At 43.9% G+C, this 27,134-nt stretch overlaps 1 protein-coding gene across 1 annotated transcript in view; it reads right to left on the bottom strand.

The window, feature by feature from the left end:
• ARFGEF3 (ARFGEF family member 3) overlaps positions 1-27,134 on the bottom strand; it is a 191,545-nt gene that overhangs the window by 22,556 nt on the left and 141,855 nt on the right. The window contains exons 18-25 of the mRNA XM_006151079.2: positions 25,420-25,570; positions 23,361-23,681; positions 20,297-20,430; positions 16,121-16,266; positions 13,841-14,020; positions 5,982-6,126; positions 4,278-4,400; positions 1,298-1,401 (exon numbers count right to left, since the gene is read on the bottom strand). Of these exons, the coding sequence (XP_006151141.1) occupies positions 1,298-1,401; positions 4,278-4,400; positions 5,982-6,126; positions 13,841-14,020; positions 16,121-16,266; positions 20,297-20,430; positions 23,361-23,681; positions 25,420-25,570 (1,304 nt within the window). The remainder of the gene's footprint in view (positions 1-1,297; positions 1,402-4,277; positions 4,401-5,981; positions 6,127-13,840; positions 14,021-16,120; positions 16,267-20,296; positions 20,431-23,360; positions 23,682-25,419; positions 25,571-27,134) is intronic.

The following is a 27,134-nucleotide window of genomic DNA, read 5'->3' as shown; positions in this document are numbered from 1 at the left end:
GGGAAAACTAAACAGGTGGTACTGGAAGTAGTGACTAGGATATGTGCAAATGTTGGCAGGGAGATGGCAGATTCTTTTGCCCTGGTACCTCTGAGGAGGTGACATTCCAGATGAGACCTGGAAGATAAGGAGTTTACTGCAGAAATCTGGGAGCAGCCAGGCAGGGGCAGAAAGGGCCCAGGGCAGTAGTGAACACAGAGCACTGGAGAGACAGAACAGCAGTGGCTGGAGCACTGTGAGTGAGGGCGAGGGTCTGTGGGTGGGAAGGGAGCTGGGTCATGGCACACAGCACCTGCTGGAGGAAGTCAGGGCTATACAATGCAGCTTCATAAAGTCCATGGAAAATGTGTATTATGAAAAACTATGGATTTCAAAGTATTTTCCCACTAAATAAACTCATACTAAAATTCCATTTTTTTCCATGAACTTCAGAGAAAGAGAAAGGGAGAAAACACCTCCCATGCCCCCTAGGGGATTGGCCACACCACAGTCCCTTCTCTATTCCTCTCTTGGGATTTTGGGCACGCCTGTGCCCGTGCCTGGTGTGATTTTTAAGCTGCCAGGTCTGCAACGTAAACCACGCAGTTGGCCACGTGGACGCCTTAACTACCACGCTACCAGCTGGCCCCTATGAACTCTGTGAAGTTCCCTTGTATATCTTTTCTGAAGCCACAGGGCTTGAGGCTATCACGAGAGAGAGGTTGTGGACAGAGCCAGGAAAGGGCCTGAGGACCCAGCCAGAGAAGACGGGAGAGGAACTAGGAAGAGGGTGCCATTGATGCCAAGAAGCAGGGCTTTGACAAGGACATCACTTTGCTTGATGGGCGTATGACTCAGGCAAGGACAAAGCACCAGAAATGTCACTGCTCACTCTGATAAGCTGGTTTACTAGGCCTTTGCACTAGATCCTGAGTGAACACACCTCTCTTTCTCTCTCTGATGTTGTCTTCACCATCCCCCCTCTCCCCACTGTGTAGTACCATCAGGAAGACTTCCTTTGACCCCACGGACCTCCTTTCCTACAACTTTGGTGCAAATCTAGAGCTTAAGGAAGCTCACGTGTCTGAGGGTAAGAGACACGTTCAGAGGTCACCAGATCCCATCGTGTTCTAGTATGTTTTCATTACGTTTTTCCCTCATGGAAAGGAGAGGGGCAAAAACTCCAGGTCTAAGCCCCCATTTCCTCAGAGGCAGCAGGAAGTGTTTTTCCTGGGCTTCGGCAAGAGACACCCAGATGTATTTGATGAAAATCTGAAGCAGCTTCAGGGCCGGAGCTCAGCGTGGGAGCACCCCCTACCTGTGAGCAGCGCCTGAGGTAATCCAGGGCAGGGAGACACAGGTCCGTGGACGTGGCTCCTTGGCCAGGGACACAGTCTCCAATCTCTTTACAGTCCACCTCCCCTAGGGGGCAGCACAGGAACAGAGAGACAGACAGGATTACCCTTGTGTTCCTTGGAACTAGAGACCCATTTATTTATATAGCTTAGTTCGCCAGATAATTTCTTACTATGAGAGAGAAATGATCCCAAACTGCACACTCTGAAAAAATACCTTGAGAAAAATTCTAGCAGTATTTTTTTTCTTCTTTCTGCGTGTATATATGTTAAGTACAGTAAGGGCCATATCGTACATATTATCTTGTTGGACTATACTGCTTCATAATTCCCCTTTCACTATAAAAGAGATCATCTCTCTCATAGGCTACCACAGTACTTTCAGTGGCTGGACACGGCCATACTGTAATTCACTTCTCCAGGACTCTGCTGTGGATGGTGTGATTGCTGAAGCTTTGTTGACAGAGGACAGTCCCCAAGACAGGGCCTGTGCTGGGCTGCAACGAAGCTCTCAGTCTCCCTCTCTTTGGAAAAGGACCTTGTTCTGCCACTAAATGGTGATGATAACTGAGGATGCTTTGGAAGAGGCTAAACATCTGGGGCTTGGGGACAAAGACTACCTAATTGAATTGAAATCATTTCTAGTTTTTGTACATTATGTGGAGATTTAACATAGAGGAGCAACTGGATTTTCTACAGCTAAGTAGTAATGGAGATTTATTATTTTCCTTCTCATACAATGAATCTAGTCTATATTTTTAGTAAAATCATTCCATAGTAATTGTTTCTAGTTGTCTATAATTGTAGCAAGTAGCACCCTCTTCTGTGAGTAAATAATTACTAGGCAATAGTTAAAATTCAGTAGCAAAGAGGCATGTTTTCCCTTAAAACAAAACAACAAAATAAAACATACATCTTATGTTTTAGGTTAGGGGCCGGCAAAGTTTTTCGTAAAAGGCCAGACCATCAATACTTAAGGCTCTGCAAATCATACTGTATTGCAGTTTGTCAACATTGTCACTATGGCACATACACACCACATAAAAACAAAAAATCCCCCAAAAGGACAAATGAGCATGGCTATGCTCCAATAAAACTTTATTTATGAAAACTGTCAGTGAGTTGGAGTTGGCCTGTGAGCCACAGTTTGCCAGTCTAATAGTCTAGATAATGGCTTGTCCCCAAAGGTTGATTTATTTGGAATTTGGTCCTTTATGTGATAGCTTGCTTTTCCCCCCTTTTTTGGAGAGTTTTTTTGCTATAAGGCACGTGTGCTCGCCAGAAAGACAGAGAGAGATAGAGAGACAGAAAGTGAAAAATCACCCCCCCCCCAGGGGAGATGGCCACGCCGCAATCCCTTCTCCACCATTCTCCTCTCAGGATCTTGGGCACGCACACACATGTGCCCTGCGTGAGCTTAAGCCACCGGGTCTGGGACAAGAACCGCAGTCGACTACATGGGAGTCCAGCGACATAGCCATTATACTAATTGCTGGTCCCCGTGATAGCTTTTGAGGTGGTAGGATTTTTAAGAGGTCAGGCCTAGTGTATGCTGAGTGGATCATAGAACCATTACACTTGAGAATGGGTTAATATGAGAATGAGTTTTAATTCTCATGGAAAGCAGTTAGTTCTCATAAGAGCAGATTGTTAGCAAAGGAAGATGGCTGTCCCAGTTCTTTCTCTCTCCCTGCACACACCTGCCATCCTCTTTGCTCTGTTTGCCACATTGTACTCAGGCCCTGTGCCTTTGGATTTTACAGCCTCCAGAATCATGAGCAAAATAAACCCCTGCGCTTTATAAATCAGTCAGTCTCAGGTCTTTCTGTTAGTAACACTATAATGGAGTAAGACACCCTGCTTTAGATTAATATGCCTTACAAAACAAACCCACAAACCATGTCAAATTGGTGCTGAAATGAGCATGTGGGAATTAAAAATAATTCATTTCCTATTGTGTTGGTTACAGTGAGTGATTATACAGTCCTGTGGCTGCTGTTAGGCAAGTCCATGGGACAGCATTGCCTGGACTGGGCAGCATGGCTATACTGAGGCTCTACTTCTCCCTCTGACCCCTGTACATAACATCACCTTTTAATTCACAGAAAGATGAAAGACTTATCCATAATATCCTTTGCATAAGCACCGATAAATTTTGCATCTCTATTTTCAACTCCCAATTGCTTTTCAGACAGAGAGAGAAAAAGAAAGAAACCACCTCCCTCCCCAATGGGATATGGTCACACCACAATCCCCTCTTCTCTACTTCTCCTTCCTGTTGAGGTTTTGGGCACATACATATGCCCAATGTGTTTTTTTAAGCCACAGGAGCTAGGATTTGGACCAGGGTCAGCCACGTGAAATTCAGCTTCCCTAACCACTAGACTAAGGGGCCAGCCCAAGAGATCATACATGTTAGCTTAAAGGCAAGCCTCTACCTTGTACAATTCTTCCCAATCTAAGCATAAAACCAGCTAGGTAATTCCTGAAATATGTGAGGCCTTAAAGAAGGGGATCTTCTACACTTCTAAAATGTATTTTACTTTTAGTAAGGCCTAGGAAAGGCATTCTTAATTTTTGCTTAGAAATTGGAAAATCAAACTCAGACCACTAATTATGTGACACCGAAAATAAGTTCTTCCAGAAGGGCAAATATTGAATATAATTTGAATATTCTAAGGTTGACAATGAAGTTGGTATATATAATACATTGGTGGAAAACATGCTACAAGATACTCTATGATTACAATGAATACAAACCCTGGACAAGAGCCCAGGTGCTCACAATAAGCTTTCTGCTCCTACGTGTACAACACACCACCATCTGCTTCTATCCCAGGGTGCTTGCTTGTTCCAGGCAGTTAGCGAGTCCCATCTCTGACCACAGAGTCATTCTGAGAAGAATCCCAGCTGTTCAGAGGCACAGACAGAGGATCCACTTACCCAGCCCTTTGACAAACTTCATAAGGCACATAATGTAACTAGTGGCGGCATTAGCAAAGACCTGGATGTTGTCGGTATTGAGAAAAGCTTCAAATACATCGAACACCGGAGCTTGGCCTTTTCCTAAAGAGGAAGATCATAGCATTTTAATAAAGATAAATTTCTGTCCTCAGGTTGCCCATTCTTCTAGCAGCTGTCATGAGGCCTAGGACAAGATCTACTGGAAAAATGCTAGGACCGACAACTGGTTTGGCTCCTCCGCTGTCCTCAGCTTTGCCTGCAGGGTTGCTGCAGAAAGGCCACAGAGTGAGAGCTCAGTACAGCTGAGAGTGAAGCTGGCTGAATGAGACCTGAGGCTAAATACATGCTCTCAGGGATGAAAGGTGGCCTCTGGGATGCAGAATATCTACAGGGAAGAGAAAGGGCTGTTCAGATAAACCTCTAAAGGCATGTAAGAATTTATGCATATCCATGTAGGAAAGACTTAACACAGAAGGCCTACAACTGCAAGCCTTAGAAGGGGTTGACTTTCAGCTGGCTTCTGGGAGCTCAGCTCTCCGAACATTCCTGGGTAACAGCTAACTGATAAAGGTAGTTTGCTGTGCCCAGATGTGCAAACAATATGGTTTATGGTGAACACCTGGCTTTCCTTCTGGGAGCTTGCACTTTTTTAAATTGATTGATTGATTGATTGAGAGAGATTTTTGCTACAGAGTACGTGTGCTTGCTGGAGAGGCAGAGGGAGACAGAGAGAAAGCAAGAAGTTGTGTTGTGGGATGGCCACAACATAACTCCTCCTCCTCCCTTCTCCTCTTGGGATTTTGGGCATGTAAGCACACGTGACCAGCATGAGGTTTAAGCCACCGGGTCCAGGACTCGAACCATGATTGACTACGTGGGAGTCCAGCAATGTAACCATTACACCATCTGCTGGTTCTGGAGCCTACAATTTTGACACATGCTGGCACAGGGTGCCAATGTGAGCAGCCGCCACCTGGGTCTCTAATAGGTTCCCTCGGGCAGAAACATCACAAACATGTCTGCATTTTCAATACTGAGGCAACAGTGTGCTCCTTATGACCCGCATGGGGGAACAAGAGCATAAGGAAGCCTGTGCATGGATTCCTCCCGATTCTAGGTCAATTTTGCTTATAATCTCACTATGTCTTTACTACATCGCCAATATAAATCTTAGTCATGAGCTGTGTAATAAATCTTAGCATAACTACATGCTGGTCCCATAAGTTCTTTATGGTCTCATAAATCCTTTCTGAATGCAGGGTGGTCTAGGCGACCCCCAACACAACTCTTCTGGACATGCTTTATGGCTACCATCCATTTCCAGCAAGGCCTGGCCTCCTTAATTCTGACTCCTCTGTGTTACAATGCTTTTCTGCTCCTTTACTAGCAAGTGGATAGCATTTTTCTTTTTGGCTGTAGGAATGAATGCAACATAGGAATATATGTATGACACACACAGAAGCCTTCTGTCCAGTTCTCAGTAAGAGCAGGGCCTGACAATGCTCAGAAATCTGTCTGCTGGCAGAACACAGAACTCGTGTTCTTGCTATACCTGGTTATTTCCTGCTTATTAAACATGGCTGAATGCCCGTCTTTCTTATTGTTCCATTCCTTTTGATAGCATGAAACATGGTGGAGAGGACTAATAATGTTCAGTAGCAAGAACCATCTAAACATTCGTACCCATGGAGTAGTCACCAACCAGGTACTCCTTCACCTCGGACTTGTCCCCGCTGTGCACTGTCTCCAGGGCACTGAACAAGGGCCTCCATCCCGACTGGATCTGCGTGGAACACACTTCGACCAGCTCACCAATGGATGTGACAACCTGGCAGAGGAAGTGGCATTTGAAATAAGCAGAATTTCTGGGGAGAGTGATGTCCCTATTTCAGGGTTAATTTTAGCATAAAGGAAAACCCAGAACCCAGATGAACTCACTCAAAACCTTCTAAATAAGTGGTCATATGGCATGAATATGCATTTCACTAATAATGAATGTTGCTGACACTGTTCACATATTTATTAGCCACCTGAGAATATTTTGCTGTTTTTTTTTTTTTTTTTTTCTTAAGTGTATTTATCTATTTCTTCCTGGAGTGTGTGAGAGAGAGAATGAGAGAGACATCACCCCACGGTTGCAGCTCCAGGATCAACCTCAGCCTTCAGCCAGCCCTGTGTGATGTGCCTGGCATAGTTGGGGGAGATCTCTGCATGAGAACTGGGAACTCTCACATGGGATTGGCGTACAGAGCTTTGTGTTTTACTCCTGCACCACAGTCTGGCTCCTGTGCTGCTTTTTACTGAGTTGTCAGAACTTTTCTAAACTGGGCTCAGTGTCTTCTCATTACTGTCTATTTCTGCGTTTTTAGAGATATATAATTTGCAATTTTTTTCCACAGCACTGAGCTTGTTTTTTCATTTTAATTATTTTAACTGTGTCTTTTGAAGAACATTTTATATTTTGATGAAATACAGTTCATCGGTGTTTCTTTTAATGGGTCAGGTCAGGGGTGTCATTTCTAAGAAATCAAGTACTTGGGGGTTTATAAGGAGACACAGATATGAAAGCTCTTGTCATGTGATACTCTGTGCCTCCTCAGAATCCACCAACAAGAAGATCTTCACCAAATGCAGCCCCTTGGCTTAGATCTCCAAAACTGAAAGCTAAAGTAAAACCTCTTTTCATATGAGTCATCCAGTTTCAGGTATTCAGTTATTAAGCGACCGAGAATAAGCTAATATGTACACCTAACCTACTGAACACGTAACCTAGTGTAGTCTATCTTAAATGGGCTCACAACACTTACATTAGCCTACAGCTGGGCAAAATGATCAAACCCAAAGCCTATTTCATGTAACTTATTGAATACTGCACTGACAGTGAAAAACAGAATGGATTATGGGTACTTAAAGTATTGATGTGTTTTTCTATGCAAAAATGCATCATGACTTTTCTGATGATCCAATAGCTTGCCCTAAATGTGTATTTTTACATCATCGCAAAGTCAAAAACTGTTAAGTCCAACCACTGTAAGGCAGGGATCATATGTATTTTATTTCCTGTAATTTCTTTAGTGCATAAGCTATGTAGAATTATGCTGTTTGATGGCCAAATAGTTGGGCATTTTTCCAAATTTCTTTCTGTTCTTTGTTTTGAATTTAATTTCACTATGGCTGAAAACATACTTAGTATGATTTTAATTCTACTAAATGCACTGAGACTTGTTTTATGGTCTAGCATATCAACTCTCATGGAGAATGTTTCCTATGCACTTAAATAGAATGTGCATTATTTTGTTGGGTAGAGTGTTCCTGCTGTTAGACAAAGCTGGTTGATGGTATTGTTATCGTCTATCTTCTTACTTGGGTTACTGTCTAAGTACTCTATTAATTACTGACAGAGGAGTGTTGTAATATCCTACTATAATCCTTTTCTCTTATGGTGAAATGTACACAACCTAAACGTACCATTTTAATCACTGCTGCGCATACAGTTTGGTGGCATTAAGTATATTTACATTTTGCTGTGCGATTATCATAGCCACCCATCTTCAGAATATTTTCAACCTCCTAAACTCAAAGTCTATACCCATTAAGCAGTAACGCTGTGGTTCCTCTCATTATAATTCTTGTGTTTTCTAGTTCTCCTGTCAATTACGTTTTTCCATCACATACTTTACAGGGTTTATAGGGTGCATGCGCTTGCCAGACAGACAGAGAGAGACATAGAGGCAGAAAGTGAGAAATCAATCCCCAGAGGGGATGGTCACGCCGCAATCCCTTCTCCTCCATTCTCCTCTCGGGATCTTCGGCATGCACGCACACATGCCCGGTGTGAATTTTAAGCCACCGGGTCCGGGACGCAAACCGCGGTCTACTACGTGGGAGTCCAGCGACATAGCCATTACGCTAACTGCTGGTTCCCTATTGTTAGCCTTTTTACATTGATAATTGATGTGTTTTCCTAATATACCGATTGACCTATAATTAGGAAGCAAACTTCTTTGAACATTTGTGTACAAAATATGTATGGATATGTTTTCATTTCTCTTGGGTACATACCTTTTGAGGAACTGTGAGACTGTTTCCAAAAGAGCTGTACATTTTTCTTTTCCATCGGCAGTAAAAAAAGCTCTAATTTCTCCACATCCTTTCCAGAAATTGCTAGTATCTATTTTAGTCATCCTGGTGGGTGTGAGTAGTATCTCACGTGGTTTTGATTTGTATTTCTCCAATAACTAATGATGTTGAACGGCTTTTCATTAATGCATATTTAATTCTAGTATTGATATGGTCCTATTTACATCTTTAATTTGCTATTAATTTTTTATATGTTTATATATCATGCATGTTTTCGTTCCTCTCTTCCTCCTTCACTGCATTTTTGTTTTATTTTTGTATTAAATATATTTTTCATGTGTCAAAACTTTAATTCCTGTTCATTTTTATCTACTTTCTTTGTGTAACTCTCTTGGTTGTTGCCCTAGGGATTATAATATGCATCATAAACTGTTCACATTATTCTTCAAATTAATACTGACCTAATTGTGGTCAAAGACAGCAACTTTACATTTATTTAGCTCTATTCCTCCCTTCTGTAAATGTTACATTATTACATCTTTACAGTTAATAAATCAAGCAATATAGTGTTAGATTTGTTTCAAACATTATGTTTTTAAAATAAGAGAAGAAAAAATATATACAACCTTTTATATTTCCCGACCTATGTACCATTTTCTTCTTATGAAATAGATTTACTATCAATATCTTGTGCTATTTCCTTTCAGCTTGAAGAACACCTTTAATATTTCTTGTATAACAGGTATGCTGGCAAGAAATTTTCTCAATTTGTGCCTATCTGACAATGTTTTTACTCATCTTCATTTTTGAAGGGTAATTTCTATAGACTTACTCATTGATAGTTGTGTGTGTGTATGTGTGTGTGTGTGTTTGTTTGTTTTTTTCCTTCCAGCACTTAAAGTGTCATTACATTTTCTTCCAGCCTTGATTCTTTCTGGAGAAGTCAATGTTTAATCCTAGTGTCATTTCTCCCTAGTAAAAAACTATCTTTCTCTTTCTGCTTTCAAGGTCTTATCATTGTCTTTGGGTATTTTGAGTATAATGTGTCTTTTATGACTATCTTTGTGTTGATTCTAGTTGGGGTTCTGTTATACCTCCAAATATATTTCCCATCTCTTTGTCTTTTCCTTCTCCATCTGGGGCTCTTGTTACATGTATGCTAATATGCTTGACACTGTTCCTTAAGTCTCCAAGGCTTTATTTATTTTTGCCAAACTTACTTCTCTTTGATCTCTTTTTTTTCCTTTTTTTTGGGAGAGGTTTTTGCTATAGGGTGTGTGTGCTCGCCAGAAAGACAAAGAAAGAGACAGAGAGATATAAAATGAGACATCACCCCCCAGAGGGGATGGCCACTCCGCAATCCCTTCTCCTCCATTCTCCTCTTGGGATCTTGGGTACACACACACACGTGCCTGGCGTGAGTTTAAGCCACCCAGTCCAGGACTCGAACCGCAGTCAACTACGTGAGAGTCCAGCGACATAGCCATTACACTAACTGCTGGTCCGACTTGTCTTTGATCTTTGAAATGGATTTCTATTAATCTAGTTTCAAGTTTACTGATTCTTTCTTCTGCCTTCTCGAATTTTTCTTTTTTCTTCTTTCTTTTTCTCCTTTTTAGTTTGCTATAGGATGTGTGTGCTTGCCAGAGTTAGAAGAGGGGAGGAGGAAAGTGAGAAAACACCTCCAGAAGGATGGCCATACTACAATCCCTTCTCTTCCAATTCTCATCTTGGGAATTTGGGCACACATGCATATGTGCCCAATGTACTTTCCAAGCTGCCAAGACTGGGACTTGAACAACACAGTGGGGATCTAGCTGTCTTAACCACCATTCCACTGGCTGGCCCATGCCCTCTCAAATATTTCTGATAAGACTATCTAATTAATTTTTAATTTCAGTTATTGCCCTTTTCACTCTAAAATCTGCATTTTTTATAGTTTCCCCTTTGCTATTTAGATTCCTATTTTTAAGTCATTGTCATATTTTCCTTTGATTTTTACTTTTTAAGAATTATTTAATTTTATTCATTTTTACTATTTTTTTAAAATTTGCCATAAGACATGTGTGCTCACCAATGAGGGGGTGGGGGAGAGAAAGAAGGCAAGAGAGCAAGAGTGAGAGAAAAACAAGTTGTCAGGTCAGGGACTCGAACTGTGGTTGGCCATGTGAGAGTCCAGTGCCCTAACTCTACCTGCTGGCCCTACTTTTCATTTTATTTTATTCAATGTTATTATTATTTTTAATTTGCTATAGGACACTTGCACTCACCAAAGTTGGGGGAGGGAGGGGGAAAGGAGGGAGGGAGGAGGAGGGGGAGAGAGAGAGAGGGAGAAAGTAAGAGAGAGAGAGAACAAGCTGTCAGGTCTGGCACTCAAACTACGGTTAGCCATGTGGGAGTCCAGTGCCCTAACTGCCACTCTACTTGCTGGCCCCACTGTTCATTTTCAATTATGTTTGTAATAACTGCTTTAGAGCTTCTGTCTCCCAAATCCACTATCTGGGCTCATTCTAGGTCAGGTTTGATTTATTATCCTCCCCCATCCCCTAACTGTCACTCTTGCCTGTTTCTTTGCATATCTCTTTTTTTTTTTCCTGAAAATTTAACATTTTAGATAATATACTGTAGTAATACTGGATTCTCACTTATTTTTTAAGTTTGTTTGTTTGTTTGTTTTTTAAATTAAGTTGAAATAAGGCCATGGACCCTGTTTCTTCCTGTAGCATATTGCACTGCTATCTCTACTTTGTTTTTACTCTTTATTTTATAGCTTGACTCCCTAATGTTCCTTCCCAGGTCTGCATGGGTTAGTGGTCAGCTGATGATGTGGGCAAATTTGTGCTTCGTTATTTTGAGTCTTTAAGGCCCTCAAGCTCTGTGTGTGTAGGTTGGGGAGACTATTCCAAGTTCAGCTAATTTTTAAGTTCCTCTTGTCTTTTACTTTTTAATGAGTTCTTTGTGGTCTAGCCTGCACATACTCATGTTTCAGTTATCCACGTATGAAAAGCCTGTCTAGTTGCTCTATGAATCTGATTTTCTGGGTCCTATGTAACATTTCTTACTGGTTTACCACTTACTGCAAATGTTAGACTAGCAAAGCTGCAGGATTCCCTGCTCAATGAATTTGCCACTTTTAGGTGATGAACCAAGCCTTTTTCCTTCTCTTCTTCAAATTGAGTCTGTCCCTTATGGTAGAAAAGCTGCTGATTCTCCAAATTAGACTCACACTGGTCAAATGATTGATTTTGCCAACAGAGCTTGGGAGTAAATGTGATGGGTATAGCCTCTGGCAAGGAGGTCACAGAATCCCACTGTTCCTAACCAAAGTCCTCACAAGAACTTTTTTTTTTAATAGATTTTTGCAATAGGGTGCATATGCTCACGAAAGAGACAGAGAAACAGAGAGCAAGGAATCACCCCCAGGTGGGGATGGCCACACCACAGTCTCTTCTCTTCCAGGGTCCTCTCAGGATTGATGGTACAATGTTTATGTTGCTGGACTCCCACATGGCCATCTGTGGTTTGATTCTCAGATGTGGTGGCTGAAACTCATGCCTAGTGCGTGTGCTTGTGTGCCCAGAATTCCAAGGGAAGAATGGAGGAGAAGGGATTGTGGCACAGCAATCCACCCTGGAGGGTGATTTCTTGCTTTCTGTCTCTCTGGCAAGCACTCACGCCCTTTAGCAAAAATTCTCTTAAAAAAAAAATCACTAAGAGCCAGTAAATTAATTAATTAAAAATGAAAAAGTTAAAATTAATAAATCACAAGTAAGAAAAAAAAAAAGAAACAAGGTCATAGTATCCTCAAGGAAGGTGGTACATGGGTTCTTTTCTAATTCAACCCTGTTCTGCGTGAAGTTTGGTTTTACAAGGTTTGCGTTGAGATTTGTCTTTTGTTCACATGCCATCAGTTGTATTCATGAGAGAAGTCTGATTTACCTGATAGCAAATTCCTCCTGGTAAAACCAGCTTCAAGGCTCTGTTTACTTTTCTGGCTTCTCATTGCCATTTTAGGCAATTTACTTTTTTTGCCTTTTTTTACTTTTTTTGTATATCAAGAACTTTTACATTTATATACAACATTTTTTTTTTTTTTGGAGAGATTTTTGCTATAGGGTGTGTGCGCTCACCAGACAGAGAGAGACATAGAGACAGAAAGCAGGAAATCACCCCTCAGGGGGGATGGCCACGCCGCAATCCCTTCTCCTCCATTCTCCTCTCGGAATCTTGGGCACGCACGCACACGCGCCCGGCATGAGTTTAAGCCACCTGGTCCGGGACTCAAACCGCGGTCGACTACATGGGAGTCCAGCGACATAGCCATTACACTAACTGCTGGTCCCTCTATATACAACATTTTTAGTGGATTACAGAGATAGGACCTGTCTATGTTCTTAGTTTACCATCATGGTAGATACAAAGACTTGAGTTAGTCTCATCTTTTCTTATCTCTTTTCTTCTCAAGACAGAGCTCCTCCTGTGTCAGCCTCCCACCTGGGACTATATGCATGTGTCACTATGCCTGGCTATTTTTCAGACAGGGATTTGTTATGTTGTCCACACAAGCCTCAAATGTGAGATCCTTCTGCCTCAGTCTCCCTGAGTCATGAGATTACAGGTGCATACCATCACAACTGGCCTTTTCGAGTGGCCAGTGAACTAACCCAGGTCCTCCATGGGATCCCAGCCTGTAGAGCACAGCATCTCAGCAGCAGGCATCACTGTGACCAGACTCAGTTACTTTCTTTATCACTTGTCTCACAGTAGAGTGGGTGATAGTGGTTAAGAGTATAGGCTAGCAGGACAAACAGGTGGCATAATGGTTATGTCGCTGGACTCCTATGTAGTCAATCACAGTTCAAGTCCTGGACTCGGTGGCTTAAAAATCTCATGCTGGTGGGACCAGTAGTTGGCGTAATGGCTATGTCCCTAGACTCCCATGTAATTGACCACAGTTTGCGTCCCAGACCCGGTGGCTTAAACTCACGCCAGGCATGTGTGCGTGCATGCCCAAGATTCCTATAGGAGAATGGAGGAGAAGGGATTGCAGTGTGGCCATCCCCTCTGGGGGGTGATTTCTCACCTTCTGTTTCTATGTCTCTCTCTGTCCTTCTGGCCAGCATGGAGGAAAAGGGATTGCAGTGTGGTCATCCCCTCCAGAGGGTGATTTCTCACTTTGTATTTCTCTGTCTCTTATGCCCTATAGCAAAATTGTCTCTCTACAAAAAGTATAGGCTAACTATATGAAGATAGACCTGTCTACTCAAATTGCCTAGGTTCAATACCAGTTCTACCAAACAAAAATGATGTATCCTTAGCCAAGTTACTTAGCCTCTCTGTCACAGACTCAACCTGAGATTACTGGAAACATTATGTATGCAAAGCTCATACAACAGTGCCTGCTTCTGTACTCAGTAAAAGCCAGCTATAGTGACGATGACTGATGATTGTGCTTCACTGACCTGGTCTTGGACATCTTCATCACACAGCTCCAGTTGCATAATACGTTCAAAGGGTCGGAAGAGTGCTTCATTAAAGTGGAAATGGGGTGGCTCATTCCAGTCAGTGAGAACTTCCGTCAGTATGTCATGGATGAAGGCAACAGCCTTCTGAGACACATGTCTTTCCTTATGGCAGGCGGCCTGCAAAAGTCATGAGAGAGTGGAACACCATCAAGACATCAGGCAGTAAGAATATGGCTTCCAGGACTAGCAGTTAGCGTAATAGCTATATCGCTGGACTCCCATGTAATCGACCGCGGTTCGTGTCCCGGACCCGGTGGCTTAAAACTCACACCAGGCGCGTGTGCATGCGTGCCCAAGATCCCGAGAGGAGAATGGAGGAGAAGGGATTGCAGCGTGGCCATCTCCCCTGGAGGGTGACTTCTCACTTTCTGTCTCTCTCTGTCTGTCTGGCGAGCGCACGCACCCTACAGCAAAAACCTCTCTTAAAAAAAAAAAAAAAAAGGATATGGCTTCCAAAGGCTTTCCTAGTAACCATACTACATGGAGGTAGAAGCAGCAATCCTGTTACAGTCAAACAGTCCAAGGGATAAGTACAGATGAACTGCATACATGATTGCATTTAAAACTTTTAATCAACTTGGGACCAGCAGATGGCATAATGGTTATATTACTGGACTCCCACAGTTTTGTCTACCATGGTTTGAGTCCCAAACCTGGCAGCTTAAAACTCACACTGGGTATGTGTGCATGTGTGTCCAAAATTCCAAGAGGAGAACAAAGGAGAAGGGATTGCAGTGTGACCATCCCCATTGGGGTTGATTTCTCACTTTCTGTCTCTTTGGTGAGTGCATACACCCTATAGTAAAATTCTCTTAAAAAAAGAAATTTAACCAACTGATCTGACATAACTCTAATTTACTTTAATGTTTCTGAGAAGGTAAGACATAACATGACAGTTTTTTCTAAACGGTACAGAACACACTGTTTTTGCTTTGTTTTGTTTTTTGCTTTTTAGTAGCCAGCTGTTAAGTACTGAGAGGCTCAGATGTAGAGGCTCCATGAGATGTATCAAACGATGGGCCAGCAGGTGGTAAGGAGGTTGGAGGCTGGAACCCAAAAGGACAACTACACAGTTTGAGTCCTGAAATGGCTACCTGAAAAACACGCTGGATGCATGTGTGTGTGTGTGTGTGTGTGTGTGTGTGTGTGTGTGCCTAAAATTCCAAGATGAGAATGGAGGAGAAGGTATGGTTGTGTGGCCATACCTTTGGTGGGTGATACCTCACTTTTCCTCTCTCTATCCATCTTCCTCCACCACCAGTGAGTGAACATGCCTGAGGTATGTGTATATATGTATATATATGTATGTGTGTGTGTATCATATGAGATGTGACATATAATATCTATATGTATCATATGATTATATCATATAGAAGTCTGATTTACCTGATAACAAAAATTATATCATATGATACATATATCAGATGTATCAATCAGATATGTGCTGTATTATATAGCACATGAGCTGCTTTCCTTTAGAGAGTAAAAGGATAGTTCAAGTATTAATTTTATTGGCAAAACCAGGACATATGGTTCCCCTATTGGAAAGGACAACATCCTTGGCATATTTAGCTTTTAGAAGAGAGATTAGTAGGAACCAAAGACATTGTCATATCTATACGTAAAAAAGAAGACTTTAAGAACCATCTACTGCCTTTCAGCTCTAGATCTGGTTGATACAAGATCATAAAGAATGACAAACTAGCTATACAAGGTACCCAGCTGAGTCGTATATTAGTGAAGAAAGAGGGTCAGAGTGAGGCTAGGGGTGCTGCTGCTCTTCAGGGTGGTTCTTCAGATACCACGAGGTAAAATCAGACAATGATGTCTGTGGTCAGTGCTAGGAGCATTTTGCTATAGGGTGTGTGCACTCACCAGACAGAGAGAGACACAAAGCGAGAAATCACCCCCCACGGGGGATGGCCACGCCACAATCCCTCCTCCTCCATTCTCCTCTCGGGATCTTGGGCACGCACGCACATGCGCCCGGCGTGAGTTCTAAGCCACCAGTCCAGGACGCAAACCGCGGTCGACTACATGGGAGTCCATCGACATAGCCATTACGCTAACTGCTGGTCCCAGTGCTAGGAGCATTCTCATTGCCCAGTGGCTACAGTGCTCTTTGTCCACACGAGGTCTGGAAGCCCCTTTGCTGCCTTCACTGCAGGCATTCCCTGAGCCATTTCCCCAGGCTCCTTCCACCTTCCAGGTGCTCACCTCCACCAGGTGTGGGGCCACAAGGCTCCAGCAGCGCATCACATGGAGCAGGGGCCTCGTTTTGCTCCGCACGATCCTCAGCATGGCGTCCCCGAGGCGGAACAGGTGGAGGGCGCTTTTTCGATCCTGGGTGGATTTAACTTCTCCTATAAGAAGGCAAGACCATAAATGCCAGAAGCCCAGTGTCAGAAATAGTCTGACCTCTGCAAGTGCAGAGAGAGCTGGGAAACCTAAGTACCATCCTTGGACAACAGAATCACTGGGTATGGGCTAACCAAGGAGGAGAGGGTGCTGGATTCCAGAAGGAGCAGGTGGTTCACTCGGCAAGGCCAGGGCCTCTCTATCTTGCTCACCACTGTATGTACTGGGGACGGAGTAGGTGTGATGAATAATTGTTGATCAGAGGGATGAACTGGTGGCTAGGGAGGTGGGCTGAGGAGCTAGACCACCTGAATTCAAATCCTGGCTCCACCATTGAGTCATTCTGTTGAGACACAGACTGCCCTCTCTAATGCCAATCATCTCAGCTATAAAACTGGGGATAACAATACTCACTTCTTGGAACTGTTTAGAGATTCAATGTGACAGTCTACATAAAGTGTTACACAGGGCCTGCCACATACTAACTGGCTAATGGCAGTCTAGCTATTGTGACTACTGTCGTTACCGTCATTCTTCTCAGTCGTCGCCTACTTGGCCAATCCTCAGTGGCATCTCTGAAGCCCTGGATAAGCAGGCCAGGCCCCTTTGCTGCTCAGTAATATGGTGTCTCACCTGCTCTCGCTTCAGGGCAATCCCTGCCAGCTTTGATCTCTCAGGACTGCTTTGCCACTGCTCTGTCTGTCTTGCTTCCTTCTCGCACTGTCCTATTTGATTTTCCACAGCAGGCTGATCCTTATTTGGTTATTACAACCACAATACTCCTTTCTAATTAGCCCTGCCACCTCAAATAAACTTCAAAAAGACAGTGATAATAATCATGGGCCTCACTGATTGTTTACTGTGCCTCAAAAAACATTGTGTTGCCTCTTTATACTTTTAATTACTGTAATATTAAAAACAACCTTAAGACATATATATATATGAGGATTGCCAGTTTACAGATTTGAATCCTGAGTGCTGGGAAGGGAAAGTGATTGCCACAGACAATGCGGCTGGTAAGTGGCGAAGGCAGCATTTTAATTCAGACCTGATGATTCAAAAGCTGACGTCCCTCCTCTCAGATTTTCTGCCTCTTCTTGACCCTGTTCATTGCTTTTTGTAAGCTCAGAGCCTGTTGTGTTTTTTTGTTTGTTTGTTTCTAATACAAAAGGCTTTGTCAGTTACTCCTGGGCTCAGAGAAGCTCTGGAAGTCTGATTGGTCTGGGGAGTGGGCTTTACATAGCTAAGGTGTGAAGTCTATTAAAAGCTAGGGGAGAAAGGACTGTGGTTATCACATCAGAATCAATTAGGATCAAAAGGCCAAGTATATTACATTTAGAACTTTAGATTCCTAAGATGGAAAGTCCCTCAGAGGCCGTGAAGTCCAACTTGCCACATCATGCACCCCCAGCACATGGCTCCATGCCTCTGCCTAAACCCACCTGGAAATGAAGCTGTTTCAGGATAGCCTCCGATGTCACTGGTGGACAGTTCCACTGGAAGCAACCTGCCACCCACTCAGGATACTTGGGCAATGCCGTGCAAGTCTACTTTCTCTCTCACAAGGCTGGCCTTCACTTGGCCTCATCTTAAAGACACTGACTCAATTAGGACAACTGAAGATCTCCTGCCCAGGATTCACCTTCCTGCTCCCCAGATCTTGCCAGGTTAGACCACCCTCTTTATTCTTTCTTGGCCTCTATTTTTAAATTTTTTTTTAAATTACTAAACTTCTTAGCATCATTTCTTAGCTCTCTGATGCTCTTTTATCTGGTTAATTCTTACCTTTCCTCCCACCCATACAGGACAAGCCAATCATCAACCTTCTATATCTGAGTTCCGAGTGACCCTTTTCATGTGGCCTGCTAGTGCACCATGCAGCTTTCATTTTTTGCTTAGTTTTTTTTTTCTTTTTAAAAATTGTTTCTTTTTCTTTTCTTTTTTTTTTTTAACCTTTCTCACCTTTCTGCTCATTCTCTACACAGTTTCTAGACAGGTCTAGGTGCACAGGAGACAAATATCTGAATACTTTTAGAGTCAGATTAATCCTCAATTTCCATGGAATCTGCTGCACAAAGGGAGAAAATATGGTACTGCTTAGAGATTGCAGATCACCTCCTCCTGCATGCCTCTGAATGCTCAGATTTAACTACAAACACTAGGAAAAAAATATATAATCCATCAGATGACCACCACGAAGGCACAAGAAATATGAGAAGCCAAGAAAATAACTCCTCATCCTCCACAGACAATACAAGGGAAGTCATAGAAATGTCAGATAAAAGGATTTAAAATATTCATAGCGACAAAACTAACAGAGATGCAGGAGAAGAGAGACAATGAACTCCAGAAAATGCAGGAGAAAAGAGACAATGAGTTCCAGGAGGTGAGGAAGTTCTTGCATGATCTAAAAGAGGAAATACATACTATAAAAAAGAATAAAATGAAGTTGTTAGAGATGAAGATTGTAATACAGGAAATCAAAATCTCCCTTGAAAGTACTAAAAGCAGATTAGATCATGCAGAAGATGGAATCTCAGATGTAGAAGATAGAACCTCTGACCTAGAAAAATTCACCAAAAAGACTGAGAAAATGACTCCCAAAATGAAAATAATATGCAAGTAATACTATATACCTTTAAACGCCCAAACATCCAGATAATCAGTATCCCAGAAGGTGAAGAAACTAATAAGGACATTGATAATCTACTCCATGAAATCCTGAAAGAAAACTTTGCAGACCTAGGGAGGCACTCAAATATCCAGACCCAAGAAATACAAAAGATCCCACATAGAATCAATCCAAAAAGATCTTCTCCAAGGCACATCATAGCCAGATTGGCCAAAACCACAGACAGAGACAAGATACTAAAATGGGCAAGAAAGAAATGTCAAGTTACTTTCAAAGGATATCCCATGAGGCTAATGTTGGACCTTTCATCAGAAACAATGCAAGGAAGGAAAGAATGGGAAAATATATTCAAACTGTCAAGTGAAAAGCACTTTCAACCAAGAATGCTATACCCAGCAAGATTATCCTTCATATGGAAAAAAAGGGAGACAAAATCATTCTCAGATAAACAAAACCTGAAAGAATTTACCAACACCAGACCAGCTCTCCACAAAGTGCTGAAGGGAGTGCTATACCAGGAAAACTAAAGTCAGTCACACAGAAATAAGAATACAAAAAAAACAACAAAGAGAATGGCCAGCCTAATGGTAGAGACAAGTCCGGAGTTGAATGTTAATGTCCAGAGTTTAAATGGAAAAATCAGACCACAGTAACACAGCAAATTCAAAAGAAGAGAGATTACATGAGACTGAACCGGTGAAAGAGAATTTTATGACTTTTGACTAAAACATTACTGATTTTCTTCTGTGCTTTGTTTTCCATATTTAAAGATTTTTTGTTTTCTCTTGAACTGCTGATAGTTTCATCTACCTACAGTTTGAACTGAATCCTAACCTTTTTCCTGGCTTTAAGTCTTAAGCAAATTTCTCTTGACATTTTTTTTTTTATTTTGATGTATTAAAACTAAAGCTGCTTTTCTTGAAAAAAAAAAAAGAATTTAAAAAGAGTCACTGACTCACTGTTAATGGGATATGCCTCTGAGACCAGTTATGAAATAGGCTGTTAGTTTCCTGCCAACCCTTCCATTTTTCTTGCCCCTTAAGTCGAGTAAGTGATTCCAGAAGTTAGCTGGACTGAGACAAGTGGTGTGCTTTGTGATATGGAGGAGGGTTCCCAACCCTCGTGTGAAGCCTGTACCCTAAGTAGCAGCCAGTTTTCACATCACAAACCCCAAACAGAGCAGGACAAGCCAGCTCAGTTCCAGAGGTAATCCCTGTAGCTGTGGTAGTGACATTTCCATTCACAAAGAATATGCCACCACCCCGCATCATGCCTCACAACCAGACAAGTCCGCACTTGGGCTTAGCCAGTGGGACGGGATGTGGAGTTGAATCTGCTGTTGGGATCAGAGACCTGGGCTGTGTCCTGCTAGCCTCTCCGCACAGTTTCTCCAGGGGAATTACCTGGCATTGCCAGAGAGTAATCAACGGTATCTGTGACGGAATGGAAAAGCTGGGACTGTGACGCTTTCTTCAGCTGGTAAAGAAAACCTCCCAAAGCCATTAGGTTCAGCTTATCAGTAGCATCTTCAAAGAGCCTAAATACAAACAGAAAGAAATGTTATTTGGAAACAATTCAACAAGGTCTCTTTGGCAGACTGATTATGGTAATTTTGCCGATGTGATTAATGAAAATGCTGTGTAAACACTGTAGGCAAATGTATGTTATTATTATAGCTATTATCACTTAGTATAAGTCAGCTTTAACCATGAGATGCTAAGCTGAAGGGTACAAAGCACATTTATTAAAAAATATAAATCTTCGGGGCCAGCAGGCGGCATAGAGGTTAAGGTGCTGGATCCCACATGCCTGATGATGTGGTTCGAGTCCTGGACCTGGAGGTTTGCAAATCACACTAGGTGTGTGTGTCCAAAATCTCAAGGAGGAGAAGGGATTGTGGCATGGCTATCTCCCAGGGGATGGGGGGGCGGGGTGATTTCTCACTTCCTCTCTCTCTGGTGAATGCACGCACCCTATAGCAAAAACAAAACGAAACTTTGCATCTTTATGGTCTAGCCCCACTATGGTAGGCACTATGAAAAAAATGATAAAGCCTCATTCCCAGAAACTGAGTAATTGGGGCTGAAATCTCAAGAATTACCTTTGAATAAATAAACTGTATTAAAAAATAAAATAGGAAATCAATCAAGAGGCTTTTGTTTGCCTATACCTGATGAATACAATGCTGGGCTTAGTACAGAGAGGTTATAAAAGCAGTAAAGAAAAACTCCCTATAAATCCCTCCCCCCAGGCACAGACTGGCCTCATACCCAGAGCCCTGGACATGAGGGAAGCTCAGATATTTGTTGGGTGAGTGTCCCCTAGTATGATGGACCTTGTGGCTTTTTTTTGTTTTCCACTCAGCCGGACCCAGGAATTCCAGCAGAAGGATTAGGAAAGAGGGGAGTGTGAAGGCAGGACTCAGAGGAGGATCTGAGGGTCACTGGAATGAGGAATGCAAAGCTCGAAAATGAGTTGTGTGTGGCCACCGTGGGGAATGAGGCGTGCCAGCCTTCTGTGGTGCTTGGTTGCTCACTGCTCGCTCCCAGGCATCAGAGAAAAAGGGCAAGCGGCACTGTGGGTGCCATGTACTGCCTAAGGCAGAGTCTGTAACAGAAACGGGATCCTGAGTCCTTTCTGATGGGAGTCAGTAGATACACATTTACAAACTACTGAAACAAATACGTTTTCTTGGTTACTTAATAAATCTAATTTTGGGGGGCGGAGAGAGGCTTTTGCTATAGGGCATGTGTGCTTGCCAGAAAGACAGAGAGAGACAGAGAGACAGAAAGTGAGAAATTACCGCCCCCCCCCCCCCGGGGGAGTGGCCATGCCGCAATCCCTTCTCCTCCATTCTCCTCTTGGGATCTTGGGCACACACAAACACGTGCCCAGCGTGAGTTTAAGCCACCAGGTCTGGGACTCGAACCGTGGTCAACTACATGCGAGTCCAGCGACATAGCTGTTATGCCAACTGCTGGTCCCTAATAAATCTAATTTTGATATAGTTGGTTCTTGGATCTCATTAAACCATTTCTTCTCCCCCTCCGCTAGGAAGAAACTAGTCCCCACCTGACACCTTTAAGTCACTGTCTAAATTCCAAAACAATTCTACGACTGTCTTGATGGACAAGCAGGAAGAAGTGGTGACTGCACTGAGTTAATATTGAGCTGCTGCAACAGTCATGACTTGTTTTTTCTATATTTTCTAGGCACAAATATGTCATGACTTTTCCGCCAACCCAATAGATAGAGACACCAAGTCTCAGCACAGCTACGAACGTGGACATGGCCCTGTACCCGGTTAGTGTCAAAGCCGGAAAGGAGGCCAGGTCTGTCTGGGCCTCAGCACAGTTAAGAATGTGTCCACATGTCCTCCCCTTCCTGTCCATCCTCCTTGTATAAATGTCGCTGTGTCCATGTTGAGTAGCCCGAAGCATAATGACCAGGTGCTGAAGAGTTAGGTGAGGCAATACCATGTGTGGTGGGTGCCAGGAAGACTCAACATCGAGAAGTGTCATCAGTTGGGGTGATTGTTTATCTTCCCTCTTAATCTTAATGTGGTTGTTGGGCATTAATACACGAACATACCACACTCCTGGGTATGGGGTTTTGCAAACTGCAATAATTGTGAAATAATGGATTTTCACTGTCTGCCATGTGCTATTCTAGGTGCTTTAAGTAGACTAATTAATTTAACCTCACAGCTTGTGAATTACCTTTTTAAATGACCCAGTTTTCCAATATAGAAACCAGGACCCCAGGAGGTGAGGATGCCTGGGATCACCGAGCAAGTGCAGAGCTTTCCCAGGTAGCCTCCCTCAGACCTACAGTCTTGAGTCCTGAGAACACAGTGCATTCTAAGCGCGGGGCATGGCAGAGGGAGAACCATGCTTGAAAATGAGCCAAAGAGGTTACTGTGGTTTGGATAATGGTACGTGGCCCAAAGGTTCAGGTGCTGAGAACTTTGTCCGGGATATAATCTATGAGAGGAGGTGGGGCCTAGTGGGCAGTGTGTGGACCCGGGGCACTATCCTCATGAATGGATTAATGCTGTCTCATGGGAAGGAAGGAGTTCTCCCTCTGCAGCGATGGGTAAATGCCTGAGAGCAGGCTGTCATGAAGCAAAAGCCACTGCTGGGGCGTGGCCATGCACACCCCGGCCTTTCCGCCCCTCTGCTGGGTTGTGGCCAGCTTGTGGCTCTCACCAGAGCCTAGCAGATACTGGCACCAGGCTTCTTGGACTTCCCAGCCTTCAGAAGTGTGACTCAAATAAACTCTTTTCCTTAGAGGTCACCCAGCCTCAGGTATTCTGTTACAGCACCGCTAAACAGACCAGGACAGAGGTTGAAACAACTTGCTACGAACCCAGTTGTCCCTGGATCCATTCTGAGCCCAGGCAGATGGATGTGGGTGTTGCCTGGAGGTTGCCTGGTGGGCAGCCTGGGGCAGGGGAGAAAGGCGCACCTGTCTGCCTGGGTGGAGAGGGCGAGCACCACCTTCGCGGCGCTGCTTCCGCTCATGAGGCTGCCTCCCCGGAAGTCGGAGGCCCGGCCCCGGCTGCCTTCTCGCACCAGCTCTTGGATGGAAAGTGGCTGGACGATGGGGGCCGCGCTCAGGGCGCGCCCCTGCTCCCGGCTCTGCTCCAGGGGCAAGCCCTCACACTCTGGGTCTCCAAGCAGGCCGGGGCCCCCGGGCGCCTTCTGGGGTTGGCTGATGGTCAGAGGGGGCTGCGAGGTGCCGTCACCAAAGTGCGTGTGCTCCAGCGTGCCCACGTACTCACACACCCTAGGAGAGGACAGACAAGCACCGTTAGGCGCCACGCGGAGCCGGCCAGCACGATCCCTCCCACGGTGAGAAGGCCCGGCAAGGCACCAGCTCTGTGGGCCTCCTGATGTTTCTGTTTTTCTTCTTAGCACAGGCAGCCTCTCCCTCCTTCCTCATTACACACGCATATATTTGGAGTTGGACCAGACAGCCTTGGAACCTAAGGAGTTCCCCAGGTTCTCTCACCCCGCTGGGACAAAGGCAGGCACAGAAGCGGTTGAGTGCCCAGATCCTTCCTGTCCCGCTTACCGGCTTAACTGGACTCTGGCTGGCTGAGCCAGTTTCCCCTGGGGCTCTGTTCCCCCATATAGTGCTCTCATGAAGAGCTGGGAAGCAGTTCCTTACTTGGGGCTCCCAGAATGAGCGGTGCCATGACGGGAAGGACCTGTGGCCACGTGGGGTTCTGCCTGACCATATTCTTCCTGTCCTGATAGCTCATATTGCTCTGTTAGGTGGGGGAAGGGGGTGGACGATGTCACTTGATCCCTGCCAACACAGAGGAGGGGTCACAACATGTGGTACAACTGCCAGCTTCCAAGTTCCACTAGAACTTGGGACTAAGATGGCTCCTGAGAGATTCCCTCCCCCCAGCAGTCAGTCCAGTCACTGGTAAAGAGCATCCTGGACAATCCACTCAGAGGTTCTGTAGTCAGGAAAGCTTTCAGTCCCACACACATCGCTTAGGTACTTCCCGAGTCTTTCTGTCTTTCCTTTTGAGAGCACGGCAGAGCAGGTCACCAGCCTCCATAGTGAAACCCATTTTGCTCCTGGCTGATTCATCCTGGTCCTTTCACCTGTTCCTCCTGTGGTTCATTTTTCAACCCTTGAATAACCTGCATGCTTCTCTCGTTGAACTTGACAATCATGGCCGTGTTCACTCTGAAGACCGCAAACTGAACTCAGATCTGGCGGGTGTCCTGGGCCAGTGTGCTGCTGCTCTCGTCACCAGCTCTGCCTGTGCTGTGGAGATTCAGGGTCTCGGGCATGTGCTGGGCCAAGGAGAGCATAGCTGACACCTGCCTGGTGCCTCATCTTGTGCCCCCTCCATTGCCCTGGGCCTGTCCTAGTGGTAGTGCTTGGGGGGACATGCTTTTTGTCTCCGTTGCAGAAGGACTCGGACTCTGGTGCTCTCTTGGCTTCCATCTTGGAAGCACCTGATGGGAGAGTTTCTTTTTCATGTAGATGCTACAAAGCTTAGCACTGGAGTTTTGGCCCATCTTTAAGACACATTTTTTTTTTTTTCTATCACTAAATTAAAAGTAGGCATCTTGTGTTTTAAATATCCATATAAGCTATCCACAGTCATTTAAATAATGAGGACGCTGGTAAACACACAACAGTGACACATGACCAGTTTTTCAATGTACACAGTATTCACTTCACTTACATGGTGTTCTTCCATCCGCTGTTTAAGACATCAGTTATTTTCCATTTGGTACAACGCATCTGTCTCATAGACTAGGTCCACAGATACAATCACATGTCCCTAAATCCAGCCTTGACACTGTCCTCCACCACATAATCAGATGGACTTTACTCACTCTTCTCTATCGCTCTCTTGTTTGGAGTTTATTCAAACTCTGTGCCTTACTGTAATCTATTTAAGCACTGGCAGAACCCCAGATTTACCCCCCTCCACCAGCCCCGGGCTTCCCAAGGCAGGGTTGGTGCCATCTGGGGGTGGGATCCCATCATGCACCTGAACACGTGTGGCCAGCAGTCCGGGTTGTGGCTTCCCATCTCCAGGCCTACGCTGAGGATGGCATCCATGCACAAGACGTGGGCTGTGTGCAGCCACACCCCCTGCACCTTCCCAATCTGCTCCAGTTTCTGCTCCACTTTTAGTTTCACTGTGCCAGAAAGACATTTATTAAAATAACAGTCTGAGTGAGGGAGACAGAAAGGGAGAGAAAAAGGATGAAAATGAATGTGTCATCATGCAAGAGCTAAGGGGAACGAGAGACTTGACGGGCAGCGAGCTCCTCTGTGGCAGGTCCCCAGGGTTCATCATGCAGATGCCCCAGCCCACAGGCCCCACACACTAGTGACCCCAGCACTATGGCTCCAGAAGCTGGATGGGTCCTGAGCTGGGAGGTGAGACTCCTTCTGGGCCTATCCATGGGCTCTGGGCCAGGCGCAGCTGTGTGGATGGACTTCCTGTGTTGACTCCAGCTCAGACAATCTGTACCTAGACCCTTCACTCTCCCCTCAAACTGGTAATGTGAGAATTCCTAGTGGTTTGCAGATTTCCTGAGGTTTTTTTTTTTTTTTTTTTTAATGTTATACTTGCATTATGGTGATCATCTCTAAAACTATGGATGTCCATTCTGAGCACCAAGATGACTGCTTTATACCTGAAAATTACCATATCATTCCATTCCCTGAGCTTCTATTGGTATCTGTGAGCTTCAAATAATACTTTCTAAAAAATGATGGATGATTCTAAGATGACTTAATTATGTAAAATGCCAAGGCACAGCCAAATGACATACTGTCCTCCTTGAATAAAGATTTCCAGTCCCTGGATATGGTGGGATCACTGAGTGATGGTTTGGAACCCAGAGGTGCAGCAAGCTAACTTCAAAGGAATTGGAATCATATTCCTGTTGTAAAGGGCAAAGTGTTAGAAAAACATCATTTGTCTCCTGATTGTGAAACTAATTTTATTTTTTATTTGTATGTAATTTGAATATTGGTTTTGGCTCTTTGGTTTTATTTATTTATTTATGAGAGGTTATTGCTATAGGGTGCATGTGCTCACCAAAGAGACAGAGACAGAAAGTGAGAAATCACCCCCTGGGGGGGATGGCCACACCACATCCCTTCTCCTCCATTCTCTTCTTGGGATCTTGGGCACACATGCCAGAATGAGTTTTAAACCACCAGGTCTGGGACTCAAATCATGGTTGACTACGTGGGAGCCCAGTGACATAACCATTATGCCATCTGCTGGCCCCAGATTCTATAGTTTTTAAGAAGTATAAAAGTCAGGATGTTTATGTATCTCATGGATGTACAACACTTGAGTAAAAATGTGATTTTTGTTGTTATTGTTGTTAACATTGTGGACATGCAAGAACTGCTCAGTTTTCAAATTGATCTCTATTCAAGTTTGAGGAGCACTGACCTAAATTATATGTATCAGCTAAAATTGTACAGCGGTTTCTGTGACTAGCTCTTCATATTGGCACCAGTACAATCTGCACCATGCTTGTGTTTGTTCTTCTGTTTGTTGTCGTTCAGCTCCCACTGCTGTTAGGGAGGTCATTCTCTTTCCTTATGTCTATATTAGATAATCATCAGTTCTACTGACTAACTTACTTTAAAGACATTTTTTAAAGATTTAATATTATTTATTATTGTTGTTGTTATTATTATTATTATTATTTTAATTTGACTAGAGAGAGAGACCAA

The sequence above is a fragment of the Tupaia chinensis genome, unplaced genomic scaffold (genome assembly GCF_000334495.1).
Source record: "Tupaia chinensis unplaced genomic scaffold, TupChi_1.0 Scaffold000313_1, whole genome shotgun sequence".
In the NCBI taxonomy this organism is placed as follows: domain Eukaryota; kingdom Metazoa; phylum Chordata; class Mammalia; order Scandentia; family Tupaiidae; genus Tupaia; species Tupaia belangeri.
This window is presented reverse-complemented; position numbering and strand designations above follow the sequence as displayed.